Raw genomic sequence first — 20,419 nt, forward strand, 5'->3', positions numbered from 1 at the left:
TGAACTTTCCCCTTACAATCGCCTTAATAGTGTCCCCAAGGTTCTGATATATTCTGTCATTATTTTCATTTGAGTCTAAGAATTTTTAAATTTCTCCTTTCATTCATTCTATTACCCATCATCATTCAACAGGCATATTGTTCAATTTCCATTGTGTTATATAGTTTCGTAGGATTTTGTTTTGTTGATTTCTTTCTTTGTTTTTCTTTCTTTCTTTTTTTTTTTTTGGTACACATCCCGAGCCTTACCTATTTTGTATTTTATTTAGAGACAGGGTCTCATTGAGTTGCTTAGGGCCTCTCTTTTGCTGAGGCTGGCTTTGAACTCACAATTCTTCTGCCTCAGTTCCCTAACCACTGGGATTACAGTAATGCCCCATCCTACCTGACTGTTTTGTTGATTTCTAATGTCATTCCATTGTGATACGATGAGATGCAAGGAAATTTTTTTCATATTTGCTATTTTTTTTGGAAACTAGAATATGGTCTATATTGCAGAATGTTCCATGAATCACTGAAAAGAAAGTATATTCTGTTCTTGTTGGATGAAATGTTCTATAGATGTCTGTTAAATCCATTTGATTTGTAATATTTCTCAGGTCTAAAGAGTCTTTACTGAGTTTATGTCTGCATGGTCTATCTGATGGTGATAGAGATGTGTTGTAATCACCCAAATTTTTATACTGAGGTCTATCTGATGCTCCCTTTGGAGTAGTGTCTTTTTATATAATTATACACACCCATGTTTGGGGCATATTGTGGGAAGCTGTTCTCCCACATGATTGATTGGTCTACCTCTCTGACTGGGTGTGAGGTGCTCAGACCAGCTGTGTCAGAGCCTTCCCCACCCTTCCCAGGTGTGAGGGCTTGTCCATGTGGGGGTGTGACTGACCTTTGACCTGGAAACCAATCACTGACCCTGACCTTGGAATGCTGTCCCCCTTGACCTTCTTTGGATGGAATTTTCCCCTGAATTTTTTTTTGTTCCCAATAAAAGCCCACTCTCTGGCGTGCTTCTTCCTCTCTCCTGCTGGTCTCTTATGTAAACCTCACTACCGCCAGATGCCTGGAGGCATGAGCCAGGAGGAGCTGTCTCTGAGCTGGGCAAGAAAAAGGTAAATTGAGTTTTATGTGTCTTTATTTTGATCCCATTAGTTAACTTCTATGTTTGGAACCTCTAGTATGAAGTTAGTGTGCTGGTCTCGTGGCAGAGCATACATATTGATAATTTCTATCCTATTGGATTGTTTCTTTTACCAGTATGAAGCAAAAAAAATAGGTAAAGTATAGACATACCAGAGAAGCAAAAGCTAAGAGCCCCACCAAAGGATATCAAGTGTCATTCACCAGACAGAAGGAAAGGGACCCCAAACAAAAGACCTAGATGGATGAAATGAATATGTGACAAATCCAAGCCAATGTAAAGCAAGATTTTTCAGTTAAAAGGCAGAATTAAAATAGACAACAAAAGAGACTAGGGTTGTGGCTCAGCAGTAGAGTGACTGCCCAGCACATGTGAGGCGCTGGTTAAGATGCTCAGCACCACATAAAATAAATACATAAAATAAAGGTATTATGGACGAACTACAATTAAAAAAATTACTAAAACAAAATAGACAACAAAAATATCCAGGGATCATAGTTTACAAAAGATTACTGGTATTCTAAGGCTCTTGTTTTTGGAAGAAGGGTAAAGGTACCAATTTTAGACTAGAAGTTATACATATGTGTTATAGTATATAGGCTACCAACCAGAAGGAAAAGAAACAGGATATATAATTTACAAAAAAGTAGAGGAAGATAATTTAAAATCCCGGAAATAAATAAGAGAGAACAGAGAAATAAACCGATGCTGAGAGTTGGTTTGGTACCTGGAAGGAGCACAGCGTGCAAACCAAACCAACTCTGCCTGCACCTGGCTCTGAGGCTGGACCTCTGGACAGTTCAGCCATCGGTCACTCTCTTTAAACTCAGTCTCCCATTTGTGAAAATGGAGGACAATGGGGTCAGCTCCCGAGGACTGTGAGTCAGAGATGAGGCATGTGATTCCCCCAGTGTCGGGTCCCCACACCTTCAGTATTCCATGAAAGACAGGGGAGAAGAATGAGTGAGTGACTGAGTGGCAGATCAAAACAGAGGGAGAAAAGAAACTAAAAAATAACATGGATTAGAAAATAGAAGTACTGGTTTCACTTCTTTGTCTTAAAGAAGTTAAGAGTCAGAGTCCACGTTTTCTTCTTTCTCTTTTGAAGTGGCCTCTTGCATTGTTTCCTAGTCTGACCTTGAACTCATGGCTCAGGAGATCCTCCTGCCTCAGCCTCCTGAGTAGCAGGGAGGACAGGCCAGCACTCTGTGCTCAGCTGAGTCAGCTTTCCTCAGCAGGGGTGGGGGCAGCTGAGAAGCTCCTCAGCACACAGCTTGAGGATCAGAAAGCACATTTAGGCTCTCAACTAAAGCACCCCTGCAGGTGGGACAGGCAACCTCGGGTCCACTTAGCCAGGCGGGTCATCCTTGGTCAGCCTAGTGCCATGGCAGCCTCGGTTCTGGGTTCCAGTCCCCAAACTCCCCCATAGCCATTGCTGGGCTACTCTGCTTTGGAGACATCAGAGAAACCAGCTACTTTCCAGTCCCCAATCCTGAGAGGCCACTTCAATGCCCATTGAGAAGCCCCTCCTGACTCCCACCTTGGGGTCCTGTCCTCTGGTCCCCAGATGAGACCTTACTAGGTTCCTGATGTGCTCAGATCTGAACAGACTGACTTCGCCCCCTTCCCCTAGCAGGTTGTCACTTCCTTTTCCTTCTTGGCGTACTCTGTGTGCACTGCTCCTCTGGCTTGTTTTCCTGGCAACAAAGAAGCATGCAGACGCCATCTCCAAGAAGGTCCAGGTGGCTTGTGGGCTCTGCCCTCCTCCTGGAGCTGAGGGCGGTGGCCAGGAGCCCTCTCCACTCCCCTGTTCCACAAATGACTCACGACAGAGACACAGAGACGTCTAGGGGGTCCCAGGTTCTTTAATAGGGGACAGCAATGGCCAAGATGAAGCTCGGCTTAAGGAGTCTCCTGCTGCCACCCAGACGGGCAGGAAAGAGGTCCTCGGGGCAAGTCCAGCCCGTCTTGCAGCCCTGATCCAGGTGGTCCAGGTGGGAGGCAGTGGCTGCTGACCAGACACTGAGCAGCCCATCTGCCCTGGTCCTGGGCTCCCGGGCCTGCCAGGGAGGGGCTTCCTCTGTCACTTGGGGTTGCTCTCAAGCACCTGCCGGACCCTCTGCATCCCTGAGAAGGAGAAGTGAGGGCTGTGAGCGCTGGTGCTGCACAGGTGGGGACCAGAAAACCCTTGCGAGGGGCGGGGACAGGTGGCTGCTCACCCAGGCGAAGCCGGTGGGGCCTGTCTGAGAAGACCACGCGGAACCAGCCGGGCTCCTTACACTCAAAGAACTTGCCAAAGACCAGCAGCACCTTATTGTCCAGAAAACGGCGCCACAGCAGCATCTCCTCCTCAAAGGTGGCCTTGCGCAGGTACTGGAAAGGGGTGGGTAGAGGCTCAGGACACAGAGGAGACCCCCAGGCCTCTCACCTGCTGGAGGAAGGCTTGTGCCCCGCCAGCCTGCACCCCAGCTCACCTTCCTCAGGTCAACCCAGATGAAGAGACCTGCCCCACGACTCAGGAAGGGGACCCCCAGGGCCCTGAGCTCCTCCGAGACGTAGGTGTGGGCAGCCTTGAGCCGGGCAAGGTTTTCAGGCAGGTACACGCGGTTGATCCAGTCTGAGTGAAAGGGCAACCAAAGAGAGGTCTTCCCTCAGCCCTCTCTCCCTGCTAGTCTCAAGAGCAGAAGGTCACAGCTGCTGAGACCATGGAGCCCTTCAGGCTGGCTGATGGGGTGAGGAGGAGGGAGGATCAGGAGGGGCAGGCATTCAGGGGTCCCTGTAAGGCCCCCTCTACCACTGTAGGCAGGATTAGAAATGGTTCCCTCACTCCAGAAAACACCCTCATGCCACTTACAGCCACGTTGGCCTCTGCCCCACAACCCGATCTGCTTCCATCACCCTAGTTTGCCTTTTGCAAAATGCCCAGGAAGTGGAGCGTTATGGTATGTAATCCATTGAGACTAGCTTCCTTCACCAGCCTAATACCTCCAGGACGAATCTGTGTTGTTGGGATCTTATTGCAGAAGCACTTCATGGCGAGGATGTGCCCATGTGGTGGTGTCTGTACCTAAACACTTAGGGAAGAACATCCAGATTGTTTCCAGCTCAGTTTCCACGTGGGTTTTTGCGTGCATGTGTGTGCACTATCTAGAGGTGGGATGGCTGGGGGACTTGGTCAGTGTTTTTATGAGAAACTGGCAAATGGCTGTCAAAGTGGCTGAACCATCTGAATTCCCAGCAGCAATGCATGAGAGTTCCAGCTGCTCTGCCTCCTGCTCAGCCGGTGACGTCGCCTGTGTTTTTAACAATGTTAGGTGTTCCTGTGGAGGTGGGGTATGTGGCCTTTCTTTTCCTCATGATGAAGAAAATATAAGATTTTGAGCTTCTAGGGTCCTGGGGAGTTACAAATTAGACACAGCAAGAGCACCTGCAGGGCTCAGTAAATGGTGGCCATGGCAGTTCCCTTTGCCATCTGACCTGGCTTTCTGAACCTGCAAGCAGGATACAGCCACTGATCCCTGGTGGGTCCCAGACAGACCACAACCTTTCCCCCTCCCCCTTTCAGGGCACCAAACCCAGGCAGTCACCTCGGTCCCAGAGCAGCTGTGCCACCTGGTACTGGACCAGGCCACTGAGACCGTGATAGTGACAGAGGGAAGCCACGGCGGTGGCCACGTCCTGGTTTTCTGTGTACAGTGTGCCAACGTGAAGCCCGGACATCCCGAAGTCCTGCAAGATGAGACAGCCTAGGCCGTGGCCACCCTCCAAAGAGAGAGCTGATTCCACCCACCTGTCTGCCTCCCATCCCTCTGACTCCCCGAGCCAGCCAGACACTCACCTTGCTCATGCCCCACAGTACGTGGGTCCTCTGGGGGTCCGGCAGCCTACAGAGGGCACAGTGTGGGAACAGAGGCAGCCAGAACCAGGGCGCCCAGGCCCATTTCCACGAACGAATGAGGAGATGGATGCACGGATCTGGTCCTGGGTCCTGGCCCTGTTTCCATCTCTCAGAACCACCAATTCCTGTGCATCCTTTAGAGCAGGGTTAGCAAACAACAGCCTGCAGGAAAATCTACCTGGGGTCTGTTTTCCTAAATAACGAGTCATCAGGTCAGAGCCGTGCTCACTGGCTGACAGAATGTGCACGACAGAGTTGAGCGAGAGGCCATGAGGCCTGTGAAGCCTTAAATTTATGTACCATCTGGCCCCTCAGAGGAGAAATTTTCCAACTTCTGATCTAGAACACAGCTCAAGGGTCACTTCCTCAAAGACCTCCCAACACACTCCAGCCAGTGGGGTACCCCAGCAGGCCATCCCAGAGCTCCCCAGAATTCTCCATTTAGCACTTGCCACCACCGAGGTCAAAATGACTACCTGGGTGATGTGCTGCTAGGGTTTGGGGTTTATCAAAGGTTCTACATGAGTAGGGCCAAGGTCTTGGTCGATCACTGATGTCCCCCAGCACTAGCACAGGGCCAGGCCCAGAGAGACGCCCCATAGATATTGTTCCCATGACTACCCAAGGCTCATGGGCAAATCTCTATTCTCTCTGTGTCTCACTCTCCTGATGCATAAAATGAATGGGAGTCACACTCCACATGCCATCGTCCTCACAGAGCTTTTGAGAGACAAGTGACAGAAAGGCCACAGCAGGGCAGAAAAGTCGGTAGGAACATCAGGAACTGTCATCCTGCCTCGGGGTCAGATTACAGACTTTGCAGACGATCTGGTCCAAGTGTGTCCAAGGTATCTTGTTTATAAATTCTGTGCTCAGACTCAATCTAATGGATAAGGCCACGAATTTAAACAGCCCAAAGCACTTATTTGCTCCATGAATGAGAGGAAGGAAGAAGGAGGGAGGCAGGGAGGAAGGGAGGCAGGGAGGGAGGGATGGAGGGAGGGGGGAGGAACCGCAGCTCCACTGGACACGAAGGAACGGCCAGCAGCCAGTTTCCCATGTGCCCTCTGGAGTCCTAGGGCCCCGGGTTGGAGGTCTCAGGGTCTCCACAGAACAATCTCAAACCCACGGATGCAGCCCAGCCACCACCTTCTTGGGGCCTAAGGACCCATTGGGTCAGCTAGGTGTGAGCAGCATGGCCCTGGCCAGGTCACACCCTGTGGGTCCAGCCATGAGAGGCCAGTGGGGCTGGCGGTCAGCGGAGCCCAGCAGCCTCACCTCTCCAGGCTCAGGACGCTGCGGAACTCGAGCGACTCCTGGAACACGGACAGCATGTAGATTTCATCCACGATCACGTGCAGCGAGTGCCTGCCGCGAGCAGAGGGCGGGAGGAGAGCTGGGCCACATGCTACAGCCACATGTGCTCCAGGGAGCAGCGTGTCACAGCCCAGAGGGACCCGCCTACCCAGGGTGTCCAGACCCGTTTTCCCCAGGAACACCCTCCTTTTGCCTATTTTCTCAAGCAGGAAGCAGCCTTACAAAGCAAAGGGGAGAGGAGCTTGAAGCCCTGTCAGGGAGAGCCTGACCTCGGGTCCTCCCTGGAGAGGAACAGTTAAGGAGGAGGCTCAAGGCAGACGGACCCACGTTCAAATCTGGCCCGACTCTTGACGTGTCCACTCCAGGGCTCCCAGGGCTGGGATCATGAAGTGTCTATTTCTTATGGAGTCGTTATAAGGATTAAAAGAAACAGCAAGCAAAGGGCTGGGCCGTGCAGTGAGTGAAGCCATCACTATCACGTGGAAGAGACGCTGGGTGCAGTGGCAACCCCCGTAATCCCAGCACCCAGGAGGCTGAGACAGGAGGAGGCAAGTTCAAGGTCCACCTGGGCAACTTGGCCAGACCCTGTCTCAAAATAAAGATTTGAAAAGGGCTGGAATGAAGCTCAGTGGTGGAGCACTTGCCTAGCACGTGTAAGGCCCTGGGTTCAATCCCTAGCACCTCCACAACAACAAAGAGCTTAATTTTAGAAATAACATGGAACAGAGAGAAATGGCATCCAGCAAAGCCCTACCCTCTCACTGCTGCGCTGCCAGGGAGAGGCCAAGGCAGGTAGAAGCCCGCGGTGGGGTACAGCAGAGCCCACCCCAGAGCCTGGATGGACCCAGGACCTACTCACCTCTTGGCAAATCCCAGGAACTCCTGCAGCTCTCCCGGGGAGTAGATGTCCCCCAGAGGATTCTGGGGGTTGATGAGGATGAGGCCCTTGACCTTGACACCCTGAAACCATCCACAGGCAGAGACCTCAGCTCCTCCCCAAGGCCAGGCAGACCCACTAGATGGGGCTGATCCCTGGTGGCTCCCAGGGAAGTGAGTGTCCTGGGAACATGGTCAGGACCCACTGAAGCATAGTAGGACACAGAATGACATCTGCAGCATCGGGCTGACTGTGACAAGGAAACCAACACAGAGCACAGAGGGGCATGTGCCCACGAGCCAGGAGAGGGCCTGTGTTGCAAAACTCAAGGGCACGGGTGCAACTTTCAACTTTCCTACAGTGAACACGTGACCGCTCTAAGGTCCAAGGTAAAATCACCCAAGTAGACAGACGGTTGAAAAGCGGACAAAAAAGAGCCACCAGAGAAGGGGGCCCTCTGCATTTCAATCCCCTCTAAGTGAACAGGACCACCCCTCCACCTCTCAGGAGACTCACTAACCCACAGTCCCCCAGCTCCATACTTGACCCCTAGAAGCCGAGTCAGAGGCAGTGGGGAGAGGGGGCACGTTCCACGAAGCTCCCGGGTTGACTCTCTACACAGAGGCATGAGGGTCTTGTTCCAATGGGCAGAAGCTCCAGGTTCTGTGCTACCACACTACCATGTGTCCCCATCATGGCCACCAAGCAGCTCTCAGGAGATGAGCCACGGGAAGAGGGGTCCAGGCTGTGTCCAGACCCACCCACTCCCAGCCCTGGTTGGACTCATCTGCAGACCTCAGATCTAGCTCCCTGCAGGGCCGTCTCCAGCTTCTCCACCGTGAGCTGGAAGGGGCGTGTGTCCTGCCCGGTGACCTGGAAGAAGACCCACCAACGTCTCCAGCCAAATTCAGGGACCCCCCAACCCTGAGTTCTCAGGTCCCTACCCCCCATCGCCTCAGATCAGTCCCTGGAAAACAGGTGGGGCCACTTCCTCTTCCTGTCCTCCATCCACAAGTCACAGCAGGGACACCTCTTATGGCTCTCAGGTTTCCAGCAGAGGCCCGCAGGGGTCCTCTGGTAGGATCCCAGGGCTTCCATGGAAAGGTCTCTGTCCCTTGTCCATCACCCTTATTTTGGTGGCTGGTTCTTGTCTTCTGTGTGGACCCCAGGAATCTTAGAGCCTAGAGCAGGGGACCCTCCAGGACCCAGGCACAGGCAGCCATGTGGCAATGGAGGGCTCCAAGCCCTTTCCACAGCAGCTCCAGAGCCCTCGGCATGGACTTCCTCCCGTGCCCACCCACAATTCAGGCCCAGGAGACCCCTGGCCAGGGGAAGGCCCCGGCCCACCTGGGACGCAGGAACTCTCACCTCACTGTCCAGATAGACATAGGCCAGTCGGACGTTGCCATAGAGATAGACATGCTGTGTGATGGCTCCGTAGTAAGGGGTGGGGATCAGGAAAGCCTCTGGGGACAGGAAGAGGCAGGACCTGTCATCCTCTGGCTGCAACACCCCTGACCCCCTGGGCATCCTAGAGGATCATCTGGAACACGTTCCAGCTCAATTCCCAAAACTCTAAACTCAGCCCACTGACATTGGTCCCCTTCCTAATACAGGTGCTCCTGTGCTTATGGGGGTTCTGTTAGGATAAGTCCACGTAAGTCCAAAATGTCATTAAGTCAAAGATACATTTAATCCACCTGACCTGCCAAACCTCCCAGCTTAGCCACATGGCCCATGTGTGGGGTCCATGATCTCGTGGCTGCCTGGGAGCTGGGCTCACTCCACTGCCCAGCATAGCACATACCGCCAGCAAGGACAAGGTCCATAGTTCAAAATCTGAAGTACAGTTCCCACTGACTGTACACACCTTCACACCATGGTCAAGGCGAAAACCTGTAAGTCAAGATCTTTTGCAATTAATGACTAACATTGCTGAGCACTTACTATGCTGGGGACTGTGCTGAACTTTTGTTGGGAAGGTCCCTTGCTTTGATTATTCTAGAAAGGGTTGGCAACTGCCTATTATATTCTGACCAGAGATCTTCCTGGTGACTATCTCTTTCTCTGTGACAGTTCCTTAACCTCTGGGCCCCAGGATCCTCACCTATAGAATGGGTTTGCCATAGAACCAACCTCCCTGGGACACTGTGGGGTTAAATGAGATATTATGGATGTGTGGAGCCTTATGCCAAGGCCTGGAATGTAGAACGTGGTCAATAGACCCCGGCCATTACCAGTATTGGTGAAGCCATGGTGAACAGGCCTCTGTCCCTGGCAACAGACACCCCTGACCAAGGCCAGGTCTTAAGAGCACGGCTTGTGCAGCAGGCCTGGCTGGTGCCTACTCAACGGCCATCCCAGTGTCCCTCCTTGCTAAGACACGAGGGGATGGCAGGCCTTCCCCAGCCGTCGGGGACAAACTAAGTTTGGCTCCCTCCTCCCCTTTGCCCCAGGACTGCTCTGGCAATGGGTTCAGTCATTGTAGGTCAGTACAAAGGGGCTCTGTGGAGACCCTTCTGGGAAGTTCTCCCCCACTCCCCTCCCCCGATGTAAAAGAGATGGCACCAGGTAACCTCCTCCTGTTCCTCCTGCTCTGGGCCATGGTGTCACAGGAGGAGGCAGAAAGCCCAGAGCCAGCTCCTCCACCCCCCCCTGGTATGGCCACGCCCTGGGAGTCTCCTCAAGCCATTGATGTAAGACCTCAGTGGCCTCCTGTATTCTATTCTAAGCACATTGGGCAGCCCGTGAGGCCAGACAACTGGGGGTCCTGCTGTGTAGACCCCAGTTCAGAGCAGACCCTGAGTTCACTTACCCCCCACCTCGCACAGCACCGTGGCCAGAGCAGAGAAGACAGAGGCACAGCCATTCAGAACCACCACCTGGGGGTGACATAAAGGGACAGGATGACGGAGTTCCAAGAGGGAGTGAAAACCCATAGCCTCTGTCCCAGTTCAGCACAGAAGACAGTCAGGTTCCCCCTCAGCATCCTGGGGCTCTGTCTAGACAAACACCCTCCTCCCCTACAGCCAAAGTCATTTGAGGGCACCCTGCTCTGCATCACCTGAGCAAGACCCAGGAGCCGGTCACTCAGAGGGTCTTGCCTGAAGGTGAGGGGGCCAAGAGGGCTCACAGCACAATGTGGGGCAGAGATTCTACCCCAACTCTAAATATCTAGGGCAGCTGAGTGCAGTGGTGCACGTCTGCAATCCCAGCAACTTGGGGACTGAGGCAGGAAGATCATAAGATGAGGCCAGCCTCAGCAATTCAGTGAGACCCTAAGCAACTTTGCAAGACCCTGTCTCGAAATAAAAGTAATAAATAAAAAAGGCTGGGGACGTAGCACCCTGGGATCAATCCCCAATACCAAAACCTAAAAATTTTTAAAACGCATCTAGGGTCAGGGGTCAAGAAGGGAGCAGGCATTGCTCATTCTGTTTTGAACCTAATCAAGATTGACGGCTGGGCTGGGGCTGGGGCTCAATGGTAGAGCACTTGCCTAGCAAGCGTGAGGCACTGGGTTCGATCCCCATTGCCACCTAAAAATAAATAAATTTTTTAAAAAAGGTCTTGTGTCCATCTACACTAAAAAACATTTTTTAAAAAAACAGGCTGATCCCCACCCACCTTGTCCTTGGCCAGCCAAGAGTGGGAGCAGAGCAAAAGGGCAGGAACGAGCAGAGGAGGGGGCTACTCACATTCTCTGCTTTGAGGGGTGCTGGGCTCTTGCAGTAGTAAGACAGGAACTTAGCCACTTCCTCCCGGAGGCTAGAGATCAGACAGACAGATAGCCCGTGCTTACCAGAAGGTCCTCAAACCACTGGCCACCCCAAAGCTCCTCTGGGGAGTTCTCAGGCCCCTGCCATTATTCTCCCCTCATGTCCCACATGGGCATTATGCTCTGCACCTGTCCTCACTCCCAGGTGCCCTCCCACATGTGCTGAGTTTTCTTTCCCTGTGGTTCTACATTTATCCTACACCCAGATGTTATTTTGAGAACAGAACACTATAATTATTAATATTTCCATTTTACAGACAAAGAAATAGGTTTAGCCACTGTAATCCCAGAAACTCAGGAGGCTGAGGCAGGATGATTTCAAATTCAAGGCCAGCTTCAGCAATTTAGTGAAATCCTCAAAAATTTGGTGAGACCTTGCCTCATAATAAAATATAAAAAGGACTGGGGATGCAGTTCAATGGTTAAAGGTCACTGGGTTTAATCCCCAGCACAAAAGAGAACTGGTCTGAAGAAATGGAGCCACTTGCTGTTAACTACAGAACACAAGCCCAAGCCCAGCGGCCTGTCTCCAGGCTCAGCACGCTAACCACTGTGTTTAAGAACATGGAATCAGTCTTGGGATCAAGTCTTCAGCCACTGAACCCCTCTCCTCTGGTCCCTGGTGTCTGCTCAGGCAGTAGAGCCAAGCATCAGTGTTGCCCGACATGGGATCTGGCTTCTATCAGCTACTGACAAGAAGAACAGGCTCCTCACCCAAAGGCCCTGCCTGTACGTCAGACCAGGTTCATGGAAACCAAACTGGGAGCTCCTGAGCTGCGAGGGGACAGGCAGGGAACCCCAGGATCTCCAGGCCTCCAGGACTCGGCCCTTGGCCTTCAGCAGGCTCTCTCCACCTGCCACCCCTGATATTTGGAGCTGGACAATTCTTTGTTGGGGAAGCAGTCCTGTGCATAGTAGGTCTAACAGCATCTCTGGCCTCTACCTGCTGAGGGCCATTGCCAAGTAGGAATGACGCATCGAAATTTCCTTGCCAGCATACCCCATGTTAAATGGACATTGCCTGTGTCTTTGAGAAAGGTGACCCTGCTCAAGGACCAGGGTGGATCCAGGTTTAAGGTGTATCCTGCAGGTTTGAGGAAGTATCCAGCTCCATGGGTTTAGGGCGTTCTGGTTTAAGATAATCCGTGTTTAGGGAAGTTGCAGGTTGAAGGTTATTCTTGCTGGGAGTAGGGCGTTCCTGCTGCCTGAGTTCCCATTGAGTTCTCATGGAATTCAGAAAGTATTTTGGAACATGAATTGGCGGGCAGAATTTGGATTTCCCCAGAACGTGTGTAGAGGCCGGTGTGAGTTCGGGAATAAAGAATTGCTGTTTGAATCTACAAGGTGTGTGGTGGCTCGTGATTCTGTGCCCAGCCAAGACATTGACCTCTACCCACTGAAGGCCAGGAGCATCTCCACCTCCAAGTTATGACCCTCCAACCTGTGTCCAGGCCTTGCCCAACATCCCTGGGGGAGCAAAACCGCCCATGTTGAGATCCACTGTCCCACAGCAGTACTTACAACAGGTGCCCCCTCCAGTCAGGGTACTGCAGCAGGGGCGGCTCCACTCGCAGCATGTCACTCTGAGTCAGCTGGGGACAAAGAGGAGAGGGAGGGGCTGAGGGACCCACTGCCTCCTGCTTCCACACAGCAGCAGGTCCCAGAGAAACCCCAGAGGGACAGCATGTCCCATGCCCATTTTGCAGATGAAGATATTGAGGATCAAAAAAGTGAGGTGACTCTGCCAAGGTCCCACAGCCATTCAGTGGCACAGCTGAGACCCAAACCCAGAAATCTGGACTCTGGTCGAGTCTCTTCATACAACATTGCCACAAAAAAAAAAAAAAAAAAAAAAAGGTGTGGCTTGCACAGACAGTGCCAGGAGAGGGAGCAGGGTGCTGTCACCTCGGTCTTGGCTCCAACTTCTAGAAGGACTCAAGACCACTTGTTCTCTGGCAGGTTTGGCTTAGTATCACGCTGTGGAAAAGGTGGCATTTTCTGGACCATCACCTCTGTGACCAGGTGCTGGTTAGACCTCTAGGGCATCACAGGCCAAATGTCAAAGAAGGACTAATAACGCAGGGTCCTTGGGTGGTGGGAGCAGAGGAATGGGATCAGCCACGTGTCCAGCCATTTCCCTCCTCCTGGCATCCCTCAGAGCTGGTCCCACATGTCCCCATGGCCCACTGTGGCTTCTGAACTCTTGGTCCGTGGTGAGTCTAAATGAGACACTGGATTTTGAAAACTTACTATGAGGAAGTATGTAAACTATGTTGACAGTCGTTCTATTGATTACATGGTGAAATGGTCATGTCTTAGTTACACCATGTGAATGAAATAAATTATTAAATTCATTTTACCAAGCTTTCTTTTAGCTTTTTAATAGAAAATTTCAAATTACATATGTGACTCGGCTTCTATTTTTTTTCAGTGCTGAGCTGTCTCAGGAAGAGCTGGCTTTAGGGAAAACCGGTTTGAGACCCTCCCTACAACCCACCCCCGGCGGCTTGGATTTTTCTCCTTTGGAAAGCTGTCCTCTGGGGAAGCATTGCTGCCTCCACAAACCCAAGCTCCAACTGGAGACCCCCTGCTCAAGGAACTGGATTATGACATCCAGGAACTTCCCAGATTTCCAGGAATGCTGCAAGCTATGCTGGAATCAGTCATTTTTTTTTAAGTTGTAGATGGACACAATACTTGTATTTATTTTTATGTGGTGCTAAGGGTCAAACCCAGAGCCTCACACGGGCAAGGTCCAAGCTCTACTACAGAGCCACAACTCCAGCCCGGAAACAGTCTTTTGAGAAATAATTTAAAATAGACCAAGCAAAGAATTATAAAAGCAAGGGAATGAGGACGTGCACATAGTCACTTCCCGCTTGTCCTGCACTGTGCTGCCACCCCACTCTTGGGGTCACGTTCCATATGGTGGGAATACAAATGAGCTTGGGCCACCATATCTCTCTTCCAATCCTGCTGAGCCAGGATGGCACACCTGGAGCTTGAAATTGCCAAAGTCATGAATCAGGACTTTGGGTTCCCCTGAAGGGCACAGTGGCACATGCCTCTAATCGGGAGGCTGAGGCAGGATTGAGAGTTCAAGGCCAGCCTTAGAAACTCATCAAGGCCCTAAGCAACTCAGCGAGTTATATCTCTACATAAAATATAAAAAGGGCTGGGGATGTGGCTCAGTGGTTAAGCACCCTGGGTTCAATCCCTGGTGCAAAAACAAACAAACAAACAAACAAACAAAAAAAGCAGGGCACTGAGTCCCCTGGAGTGAGGGACCCAACACAGCAGGAGGGACCAAAGGGGCAGAGCCTGAACTGATGAAGAATGAGGATCTCAGGGAAGAGATGGGCCTAGATCACCCAGAAAGTGGTTCCCAAGGCAACCTGGGTCCCCTGACTCCCTGGCCAGGCCAAGAGGCCACAGCAGGTCCTTTAGGGACAAGTGTTCCAAAGAAGGGATCCCCTGGACTCACCCGCCTGGACAGCAGGTCAAAGCAGAGTTTGTTCTCACTGGTGCCCAAGTTAATGATGCCCTGGAGAGGAGAGGAACGGGGCCACGTGAGCATGGCAGAGGAGTGCCCGCGAAAGGAGCCCACAGGGTCAGCAATGGGGAGCTCTGCCACCCTGCGCTCCCGCCACCCCTCCCGGTCTCACTCCATCCCTGCCCCCTTGGCCCCAGGCTCTCTCTTCCCATTTCTAAGTTCTGCTCAAGTGCCATCTCCTCCAGGAGCCTGCCCCGCAATCCCACCTAGAAGGGCTTCTTCTTCTCTGGGGTTCCATGGCTCTTGATCTGTCACCCTCTAGAGCACTGCTGACTTTTTGCTCCAGGCCATGGGGACAGAAGTCTATGCTCTACTCCCCTGCTGCAGGCGAACTCCCAAAGGCAGATGCTCACCCAGGACGTTATAGTATCTCTCAGCCGCTTAGCAGGAATCCATACATGTTTATAGGATGAAAGAATGTACACACAGAACCATGTTCTCCAGGATCAGAAACCAGGTGGAGGTCAAAAGGATGAGCCCTCGGCCACTTGCAGTGACACACACCTGTCATCCCAGCAGCTTCACACACCTGTAATCCCAGCAGCTTGGGAGGTTGAGGCAGGAAGATCATGGTTCATAACCAGCCTCAGCAACTTAGAGAGGCCCTAAGCAACTTAGTGAGACCCTGTCTCTAAATAATAAGACAAAATAGGGCTGGGGATATGGCTCAGTGGTTAAGCACCCCTAAGCTCAATCCTCGTACCCCCCCCAAAAAAATGAGCCCTCATAGGCTGGGGATGTAGCCTGGGTTCTGTCCCCAGTAACCTCCCCACAGATAAAGAACGGCCTCGTGTCAGTGTAAATGTTCCCCCTGGAGACCCAGCCAACACCTGATCCCCACTGCAGAAGGCCTTTATTCTCATAGGAGAGATATGATGCAAGGCCCAGCCCAAGCTCTCCCTTAGAATCCCCAGGGACTCAATGCTGACTCCCACCCTGCTGACTCCCGACTTCCAAATTAAGAGGGGCAAAGGGAGTAAAGGAAAAGGAAAGATGAAACATAGACCTGGAATGAGCAGAGATGAAGACACCTAAGGGGCTGTGATCTCCCCCTGGGGGACAAACAGCCAATGCACACGCAAACCCTGACAGCTCTGCCTTCCAAGCTCCACTGCAGAGATCCTGGCCCAACCCCATCACCCCGCCAGCTTCTCCACTTCCTGTCCTCCCCACTCCCTCACCTATCATCCAGCCTCATGCACAGTCCAAGGCATCTCTTAAAAACAGAAATCAGGCCATATCGCATCTCCTGCAGCACCTCCTGGCCCACTTGATCCAAAATGAGAAGGCTCACAGTGGTCCGTGACACCCATGGGACCTATGACCACACCTACCTCATGACCTTCAAACCTCACAGCTTCATTGCAGACCAATGGTCCCTTTTCTGTCCCTTGAACCATCCAGCATGGTTCCCCTCTGGGCTCTTCCCCAGGTACAACATGGCTCACTCCCGTTGGTGAGCAGCCTCTACAGTGCCTCCCAGGGATCCCCACCTCCTGCTGTTCACACCCTTGAATGTGGGCTGGACCTAGCGACTCATCTCTGATGATCAAAATAAAACATGCAGACATGACGGGATGCCACTTCTGAGATTGGGTAATACCGAATCTGTGGCTTCATCTTGGGAACACCTGGCCCCATTCTCCCAGGTCTTTTGCCCTGGAAAAGCAGCTGCCAGGTAGGAAGTGGGCTGGTGGGAAAGACCCTGTAGAGGGAAGTGAGGCCCTCCAGTCACCAGGTGAGTGAGCTTGCAAATGGCACCTCCCCACCCTCTCTCTGTCCCTCCCCCGGGAGATGTCACCACAGCCCCAGCTTCAGGGCAACTCCACAGAAGATCTTGACTGTGAGGCACCCACCAGGACTCCAGAAACTGAAACTCTTCCTACCTGAATTTCTGAGATTTGAAGGAATTTGTTACAGCAATTGATAGCTAATACCACCTCTCACCCTTTTTTTTTTTTTTCTGGTTTCTGTCCAAATGTCACCTTATTAAAGTAGCTTCCTGTGGCCACTTTTATTCAATAGCAACATTAACACCATTCTCTATCCACTTCACCTGCTTTATTTTTCTCTACAGCTATTTTAGCCTTATATTATATAGAGATGCTTTTGTCTGTCCGCTGTCTCCCACCCAGAACATAAATGCATAGAAGAGAAAAACTTTGTTCTTGCTCACTGTTAAAAATGCCAGCACCTACAAGAGCGGCTGGTACCTGAAGCTGCTGAAGAAGTAAAGATTATTAAAGAGTAATTTGTACAGCTCTCTGATCTGTGCAGGTATTACTAACGGTAGTTAGTAATACCTCATAATAATTGGGCAGATAATATCACTATAATAGCAGCAACATTTATTCCCTGTACCCCAGAGCAAGTCCTGGGCTAATCCCATCATAAATCCCATTTAATCTCCACTCTTCTGCAGCAGGTATAATTACCCTATTTTGGAGATGAGCAGAGAATGAAAGAAACGGAACCATCTTGCACTGAACCCAGCTCTGTCCTAGCTCCAGAGTTGAAGGGTTGGGGGTGGCGATGCAGCTCTGGGGTTGAACACTTGCCTGGCATGAGGGAGAGCTTGATCCTAACCCCAGCCCCACAAAAAGAAAACAAAATCAAGGTGAATGGTTGTCAGGCTATCCACGCAGGATCACTCTACAGCTCTTGAACTCTTCCTTCAAAGTCTCTGTCCCCTTAATTATAAATGGGGGGTCACTATAATAGGCCCCTGCTTATGGACCTCTAGGACCTCCATCAGAAGCCCTCCTGGAGGCAGAGGACCGTGATTTTCCCCTACAGGTGCCAGCTGGGTGCTGCCCAGCAGTCAAGGAAGGTACCCGCCCCGCAGTTCCCTCTTGGGCCTGGGAAGGGCTTTGCTCACATTGGGGTTCTTGTCCTCGTCATACTCATCCCTGTGGTAGGTCCTGTAGCCCTCCTCCGCCGAGTCCCAGAACCATTTGATGACTCTGCCTCTGGAGGACAGGCAGGAGCTGGCAGAGGAGAACATGGCGATGGGATCACCAACTCCACAGAGCTCCGGCAGCTTCAGCTCTGCTCTTCTGGAGCATTCTCCTTCCACGTCACCCTGACAGTATCGGCCCATGTCCTGGGTGGAGGCCGAGCCCAGACAGGTGGCAGGCTCCCTGCATTCCTTCTGAGGAAGGGGGAACATCTGCAAAAGACAGAAGCGCTCAGTGCCCAGGGCTGCTCAAGGCCCTGGGGAGCACCACCCAGAAAAACAGTCAGTCACCATCCCCGCCCCCATCCCCGCCCCACCTCACTTTATTTTGCAACAGGGTTTCCCTGTGTTGTCCAGGCTGGTCTCAAACACTTGGGCCCAAGTGATCCTCCTGCTACACCCACTGGTCATCTGCCCCTTCCTTTAAGTTCATGCACTCAGCACTTCCTGTGTCCCTAACTAGCTGCAACCATATGTGCCACCACTCCAAGGAGCAGAATCTGTTAAGGACATGTAGTGAGCCAGGGCCTGTGCTGGCTACACCTGAGTCATTTCAATAGATTGCCGCTTTGGCTCATTTCATTTCTGCGTACGTTTTTTCTTGTCCAGCCTAAGGGGTCGCCAAACTGCAGGTTAAGCTGGGTGCAGTGGCACAGTCCTGTCATCCCAGTGGCCCAGGAAGCTGAGGCAGGAGGATCACAGGTTCAAAATCAGCCTCAGCATCTCAGTGAGGCCCTCAGAACTGAATGAGACCCTGTCCCAAAGTAAAAAATGAAAAGAGCTGGGGATGTGACTCAGCGGTGAAGAGCCCCTGGGTTCAATCCCTCGTCACAAAATCATCATCATCATCATCATCATCATCATCCAGGCTAAAATTCTCCGCACACATCACTGCCAGGGAGTCTAGATGTCCTGTGGTGGAAAGGGTGGGATGGGATTATTGGTGTCTGGAGCAGATGGTGATGGGAACTGAGGGGAAGGAGGGGTAGGAGTCTCCAACAAGGGCAGAGGCCCAGGTCCAGGTCTTCATGCTGGAAGCAGGAAGGGGCACCAGGAAAGGGTCCTGCTACCAGCAGAGGTGAGCGCCTCCACTTCTCTGAGCCAGTTTCATGTGCACAGTGGTTGTACCAGCAGCCACCTCACTGGACACCAGTGAGGGTGTCAGGGGATCAAGGTCTTAGACCAAATCCTGGCTCAAGGCCACAGTTCTATAGAATATGGGTCCTTAGATAATAAATAGTCCTCACCTATGTTCCCGTCCTAAAGTATAAGCCTCCTGACATCAAATGACGGGTGATCCGTGGGCAACCCAGAGACCATGGTGCCCTCCGTGGTTTAATTTTGGTTTGGGAATGATGTCTTCTCGGGCTCCTCCCCCAGTTGGCGGGGCTCACGGAGGAGCTTCCCTAGACCAGACAAAGGGGTCTGAGGAAGGACAGCGCGGTGGGTGGTGGCCTGGTCAGCTGCACAGCCTGGGGCCTGGGGCCGCCCGTTTTCCTGTCCCAGCCGTCCTGGAGCGCAGGGCCGGTTCTCCGCGTCCAGCGAGTCCCAGGACAGACTGTGGTTACCCGCGCGGGATCAGCTCTGGGAACCCCTCTGGTGGGGCGCCCTGCAGGGCGGGGGCGGCCGGGGCTTTTCCAGGAAAAGGAAGCGCGACCAGTGCCCGGGGCTTCAGCGCCCAGAGGCCCCGCCGCGTCCTCCTCTGCAAAGCGGCGGGTGGCACCTACTTGGAGACCGGCGCTGGCGCGGGGCGGACTCGCGATCCGTGTCCGTTTTCTTTGCGGGGAAAACGCCCTCCCGAGCTTCCCGCGCGGGGAAGACGGCTGCGGGCCTCGGGGACCGGGACCCAGCACCTGGGCCGGGCTTCCGGGATTGCTCCGCGCAGCTCGCCCCCTCGCGACGCCGGCGGGAGGCACCCTCGGTGGGGCCGGAGCGGCGATGGCCGCACAGGTGGGCGCTCCGCCGAGTCCAGGCCTCCCCCGCACGGCTCTATGGGCGGCGAGAGGCTGAGGAGCAGCTGGACACCGGGAAGGGACAGACCTACTCCAGGAAGGGGCGGGCCGCCGACTCCCACCTCCGCCCTCGGTGGCCCGCGCGCGCGACGCTGGAGCAGATCCATCCACGCTGGCACGTGGGGCGCCACCTGCGGCATCCCGCCCTAGTCCCCCGGTTCCCTGAGGCGTTTAGCGGCACAGAGGCGTTTCTTGGCAAATGTCGCGACCCACGAAACGTCCTCCCCGAATTATGGTAGGCGCATCATGAAAACCTCCTTCCTCCTGCGCCTCCCAGCCGCGTGACAGATCTGTGTGGGGTTTCCTCAGCCCCCTAGGTCCTTAGTGGGAACAGACTCCTGCTGAAAGAAAGGAAGAGAGGGAGGAAAAGAAGGAAGAAACGGAAGCGGGCAAAGAAGGTTGTTCAACAAGAGAAAAACCGAAGTTTGTTGACATTGTACTTAGTAGACAAACGCGAGCCACCCAAGGAATGCAACAAAAAACGGAATTTTAGAGACATGACAAAGGAAAAGGACTCTTTAAACTGCACTTTAGAAAAGGCAAAGAGAGAGAGAGGGCGTGGGGGGGAGCGTGGATGAGAGAGAAAACCCAGGGGCGCTTCACCACTGAGCCACATCTCCAGCCCTGGCTTTTTAAAACTACCTATTGGTTGCAAATGGACACAATGCCTTCATTTTTATTTATTTTTATGCGGTGCTGAAGATGGAACCCAATGCCTCCCTGCTAGGCAAGCACTCTACCCCTGAGCCACAATCTCAGCCTACCCGAGCCCTTTTTTATATTTTATTTTGAGACAGTCTCACGCCTTGCTTGGCAGTCTCCCTAAGTTGCTGGAGCTGGCTTTGAACTCTCTGTCCTCTTGCCTCAGCCTCTGGGATTACAGGC

The 20,419-nt window shown here is 52.6% G+C and overlaps 1 protein-coding gene across 6 annotated transcripts; it reads right to left on the reverse strand.

Moving 5' to 3' along the window:
- Window positions 1-2,988: 2,988 nt before the first annotated feature.
- On the reverse strand, window positions 2,989-19,828 carry LOC101961547 (1-aminocyclopropane-1-carboxylate synthase-like protein 1). 6 transcript variants are annotated; one of them, XM_078046195.1, is made up of 16 exons: window positions 19,250-19,822; window positions 18,770-18,928; window positions 17,445-17,735; window positions 14,498-14,557; window positions 12,535-12,605; window positions 10,934-11,003; window positions 10,051-10,117; window positions 8,604-8,701; window positions 8,031-8,108; window positions 7,218-7,318; window positions 6,320-6,409; window positions 4,982-5,027; window positions 4,731-4,872; window positions 3,618-3,760; window positions 3,363-3,516; window positions 2,989-3,270 (listed from the first exon to the last, which is right to left on the reverse strand). In XM_078046195.1, exons 3-16 carry the CDS (start codon window positions 17,733-17,735, stop codon window positions 3,227-3,229), a joined length of 1,455 nt encoding a protein of 484 aa, XP_077902321.1. In that variant the 5' UTR covers window positions 18,770-18,928; window positions 19,250-19,822; the 3' UTR covers window positions 2,989-3,226. The 6 variants fall into 6 exon arrangements, with proteins under 6 accessions (XP_077902321.1, XP_077902322.1, XP_077902320.1 ...); XM_078046196.1 differs by lacking the exon at window positions 18,770-18,928 and having other exon boundaries at window positions 19,250-19,823; XM_078046194.1 differs by having other exon boundaries at window positions 18,770-19,822.
- Between the last annotated feature and the right edge of the window lie 591 nt (window positions 19,829-20,419).

This window comes from Ictidomys tridecemlineatus, chromosome 4 (genome assembly GCF_052094955.1).
Source record: "Ictidomys tridecemlineatus isolate mIctTri1 chromosome 4, mIctTri1.hap1, whole genome shotgun sequence".
In the NCBI taxonomy this organism is placed as follows: Eukaryota; Metazoa; Chordata; class Mammalia; order Rodentia; family Sciuridae; genus Ictidomys; species Ictidomys tridecemlineatus.

Bases quoted from the DNA above. Each gene is read 5' to 3' on its own strand.
- LOC101961547 (XM_078046196.1), bottom strand. From the start codon at position 17,735: ATGTTCCCCCTTCCTCAGAAGGAATGCAGGGAGCCTGCCACCTGTCTG. The intron at 3,517-3,617 runs GTGAGCTGGGGT...ACCCCTTTCCAG, and splicing joins TCTGGGTTGACCTGAGGAAG to TACCTGCGCAAGGCCACCTT. The intron at 3,271-3,362 runs GTGAGCAGCCAC...TCTCCTTCTCAG, and splicing joins GCCCCACCGGCTTCGCCTGG to GGATGCAGAGGGTCCGGCAG.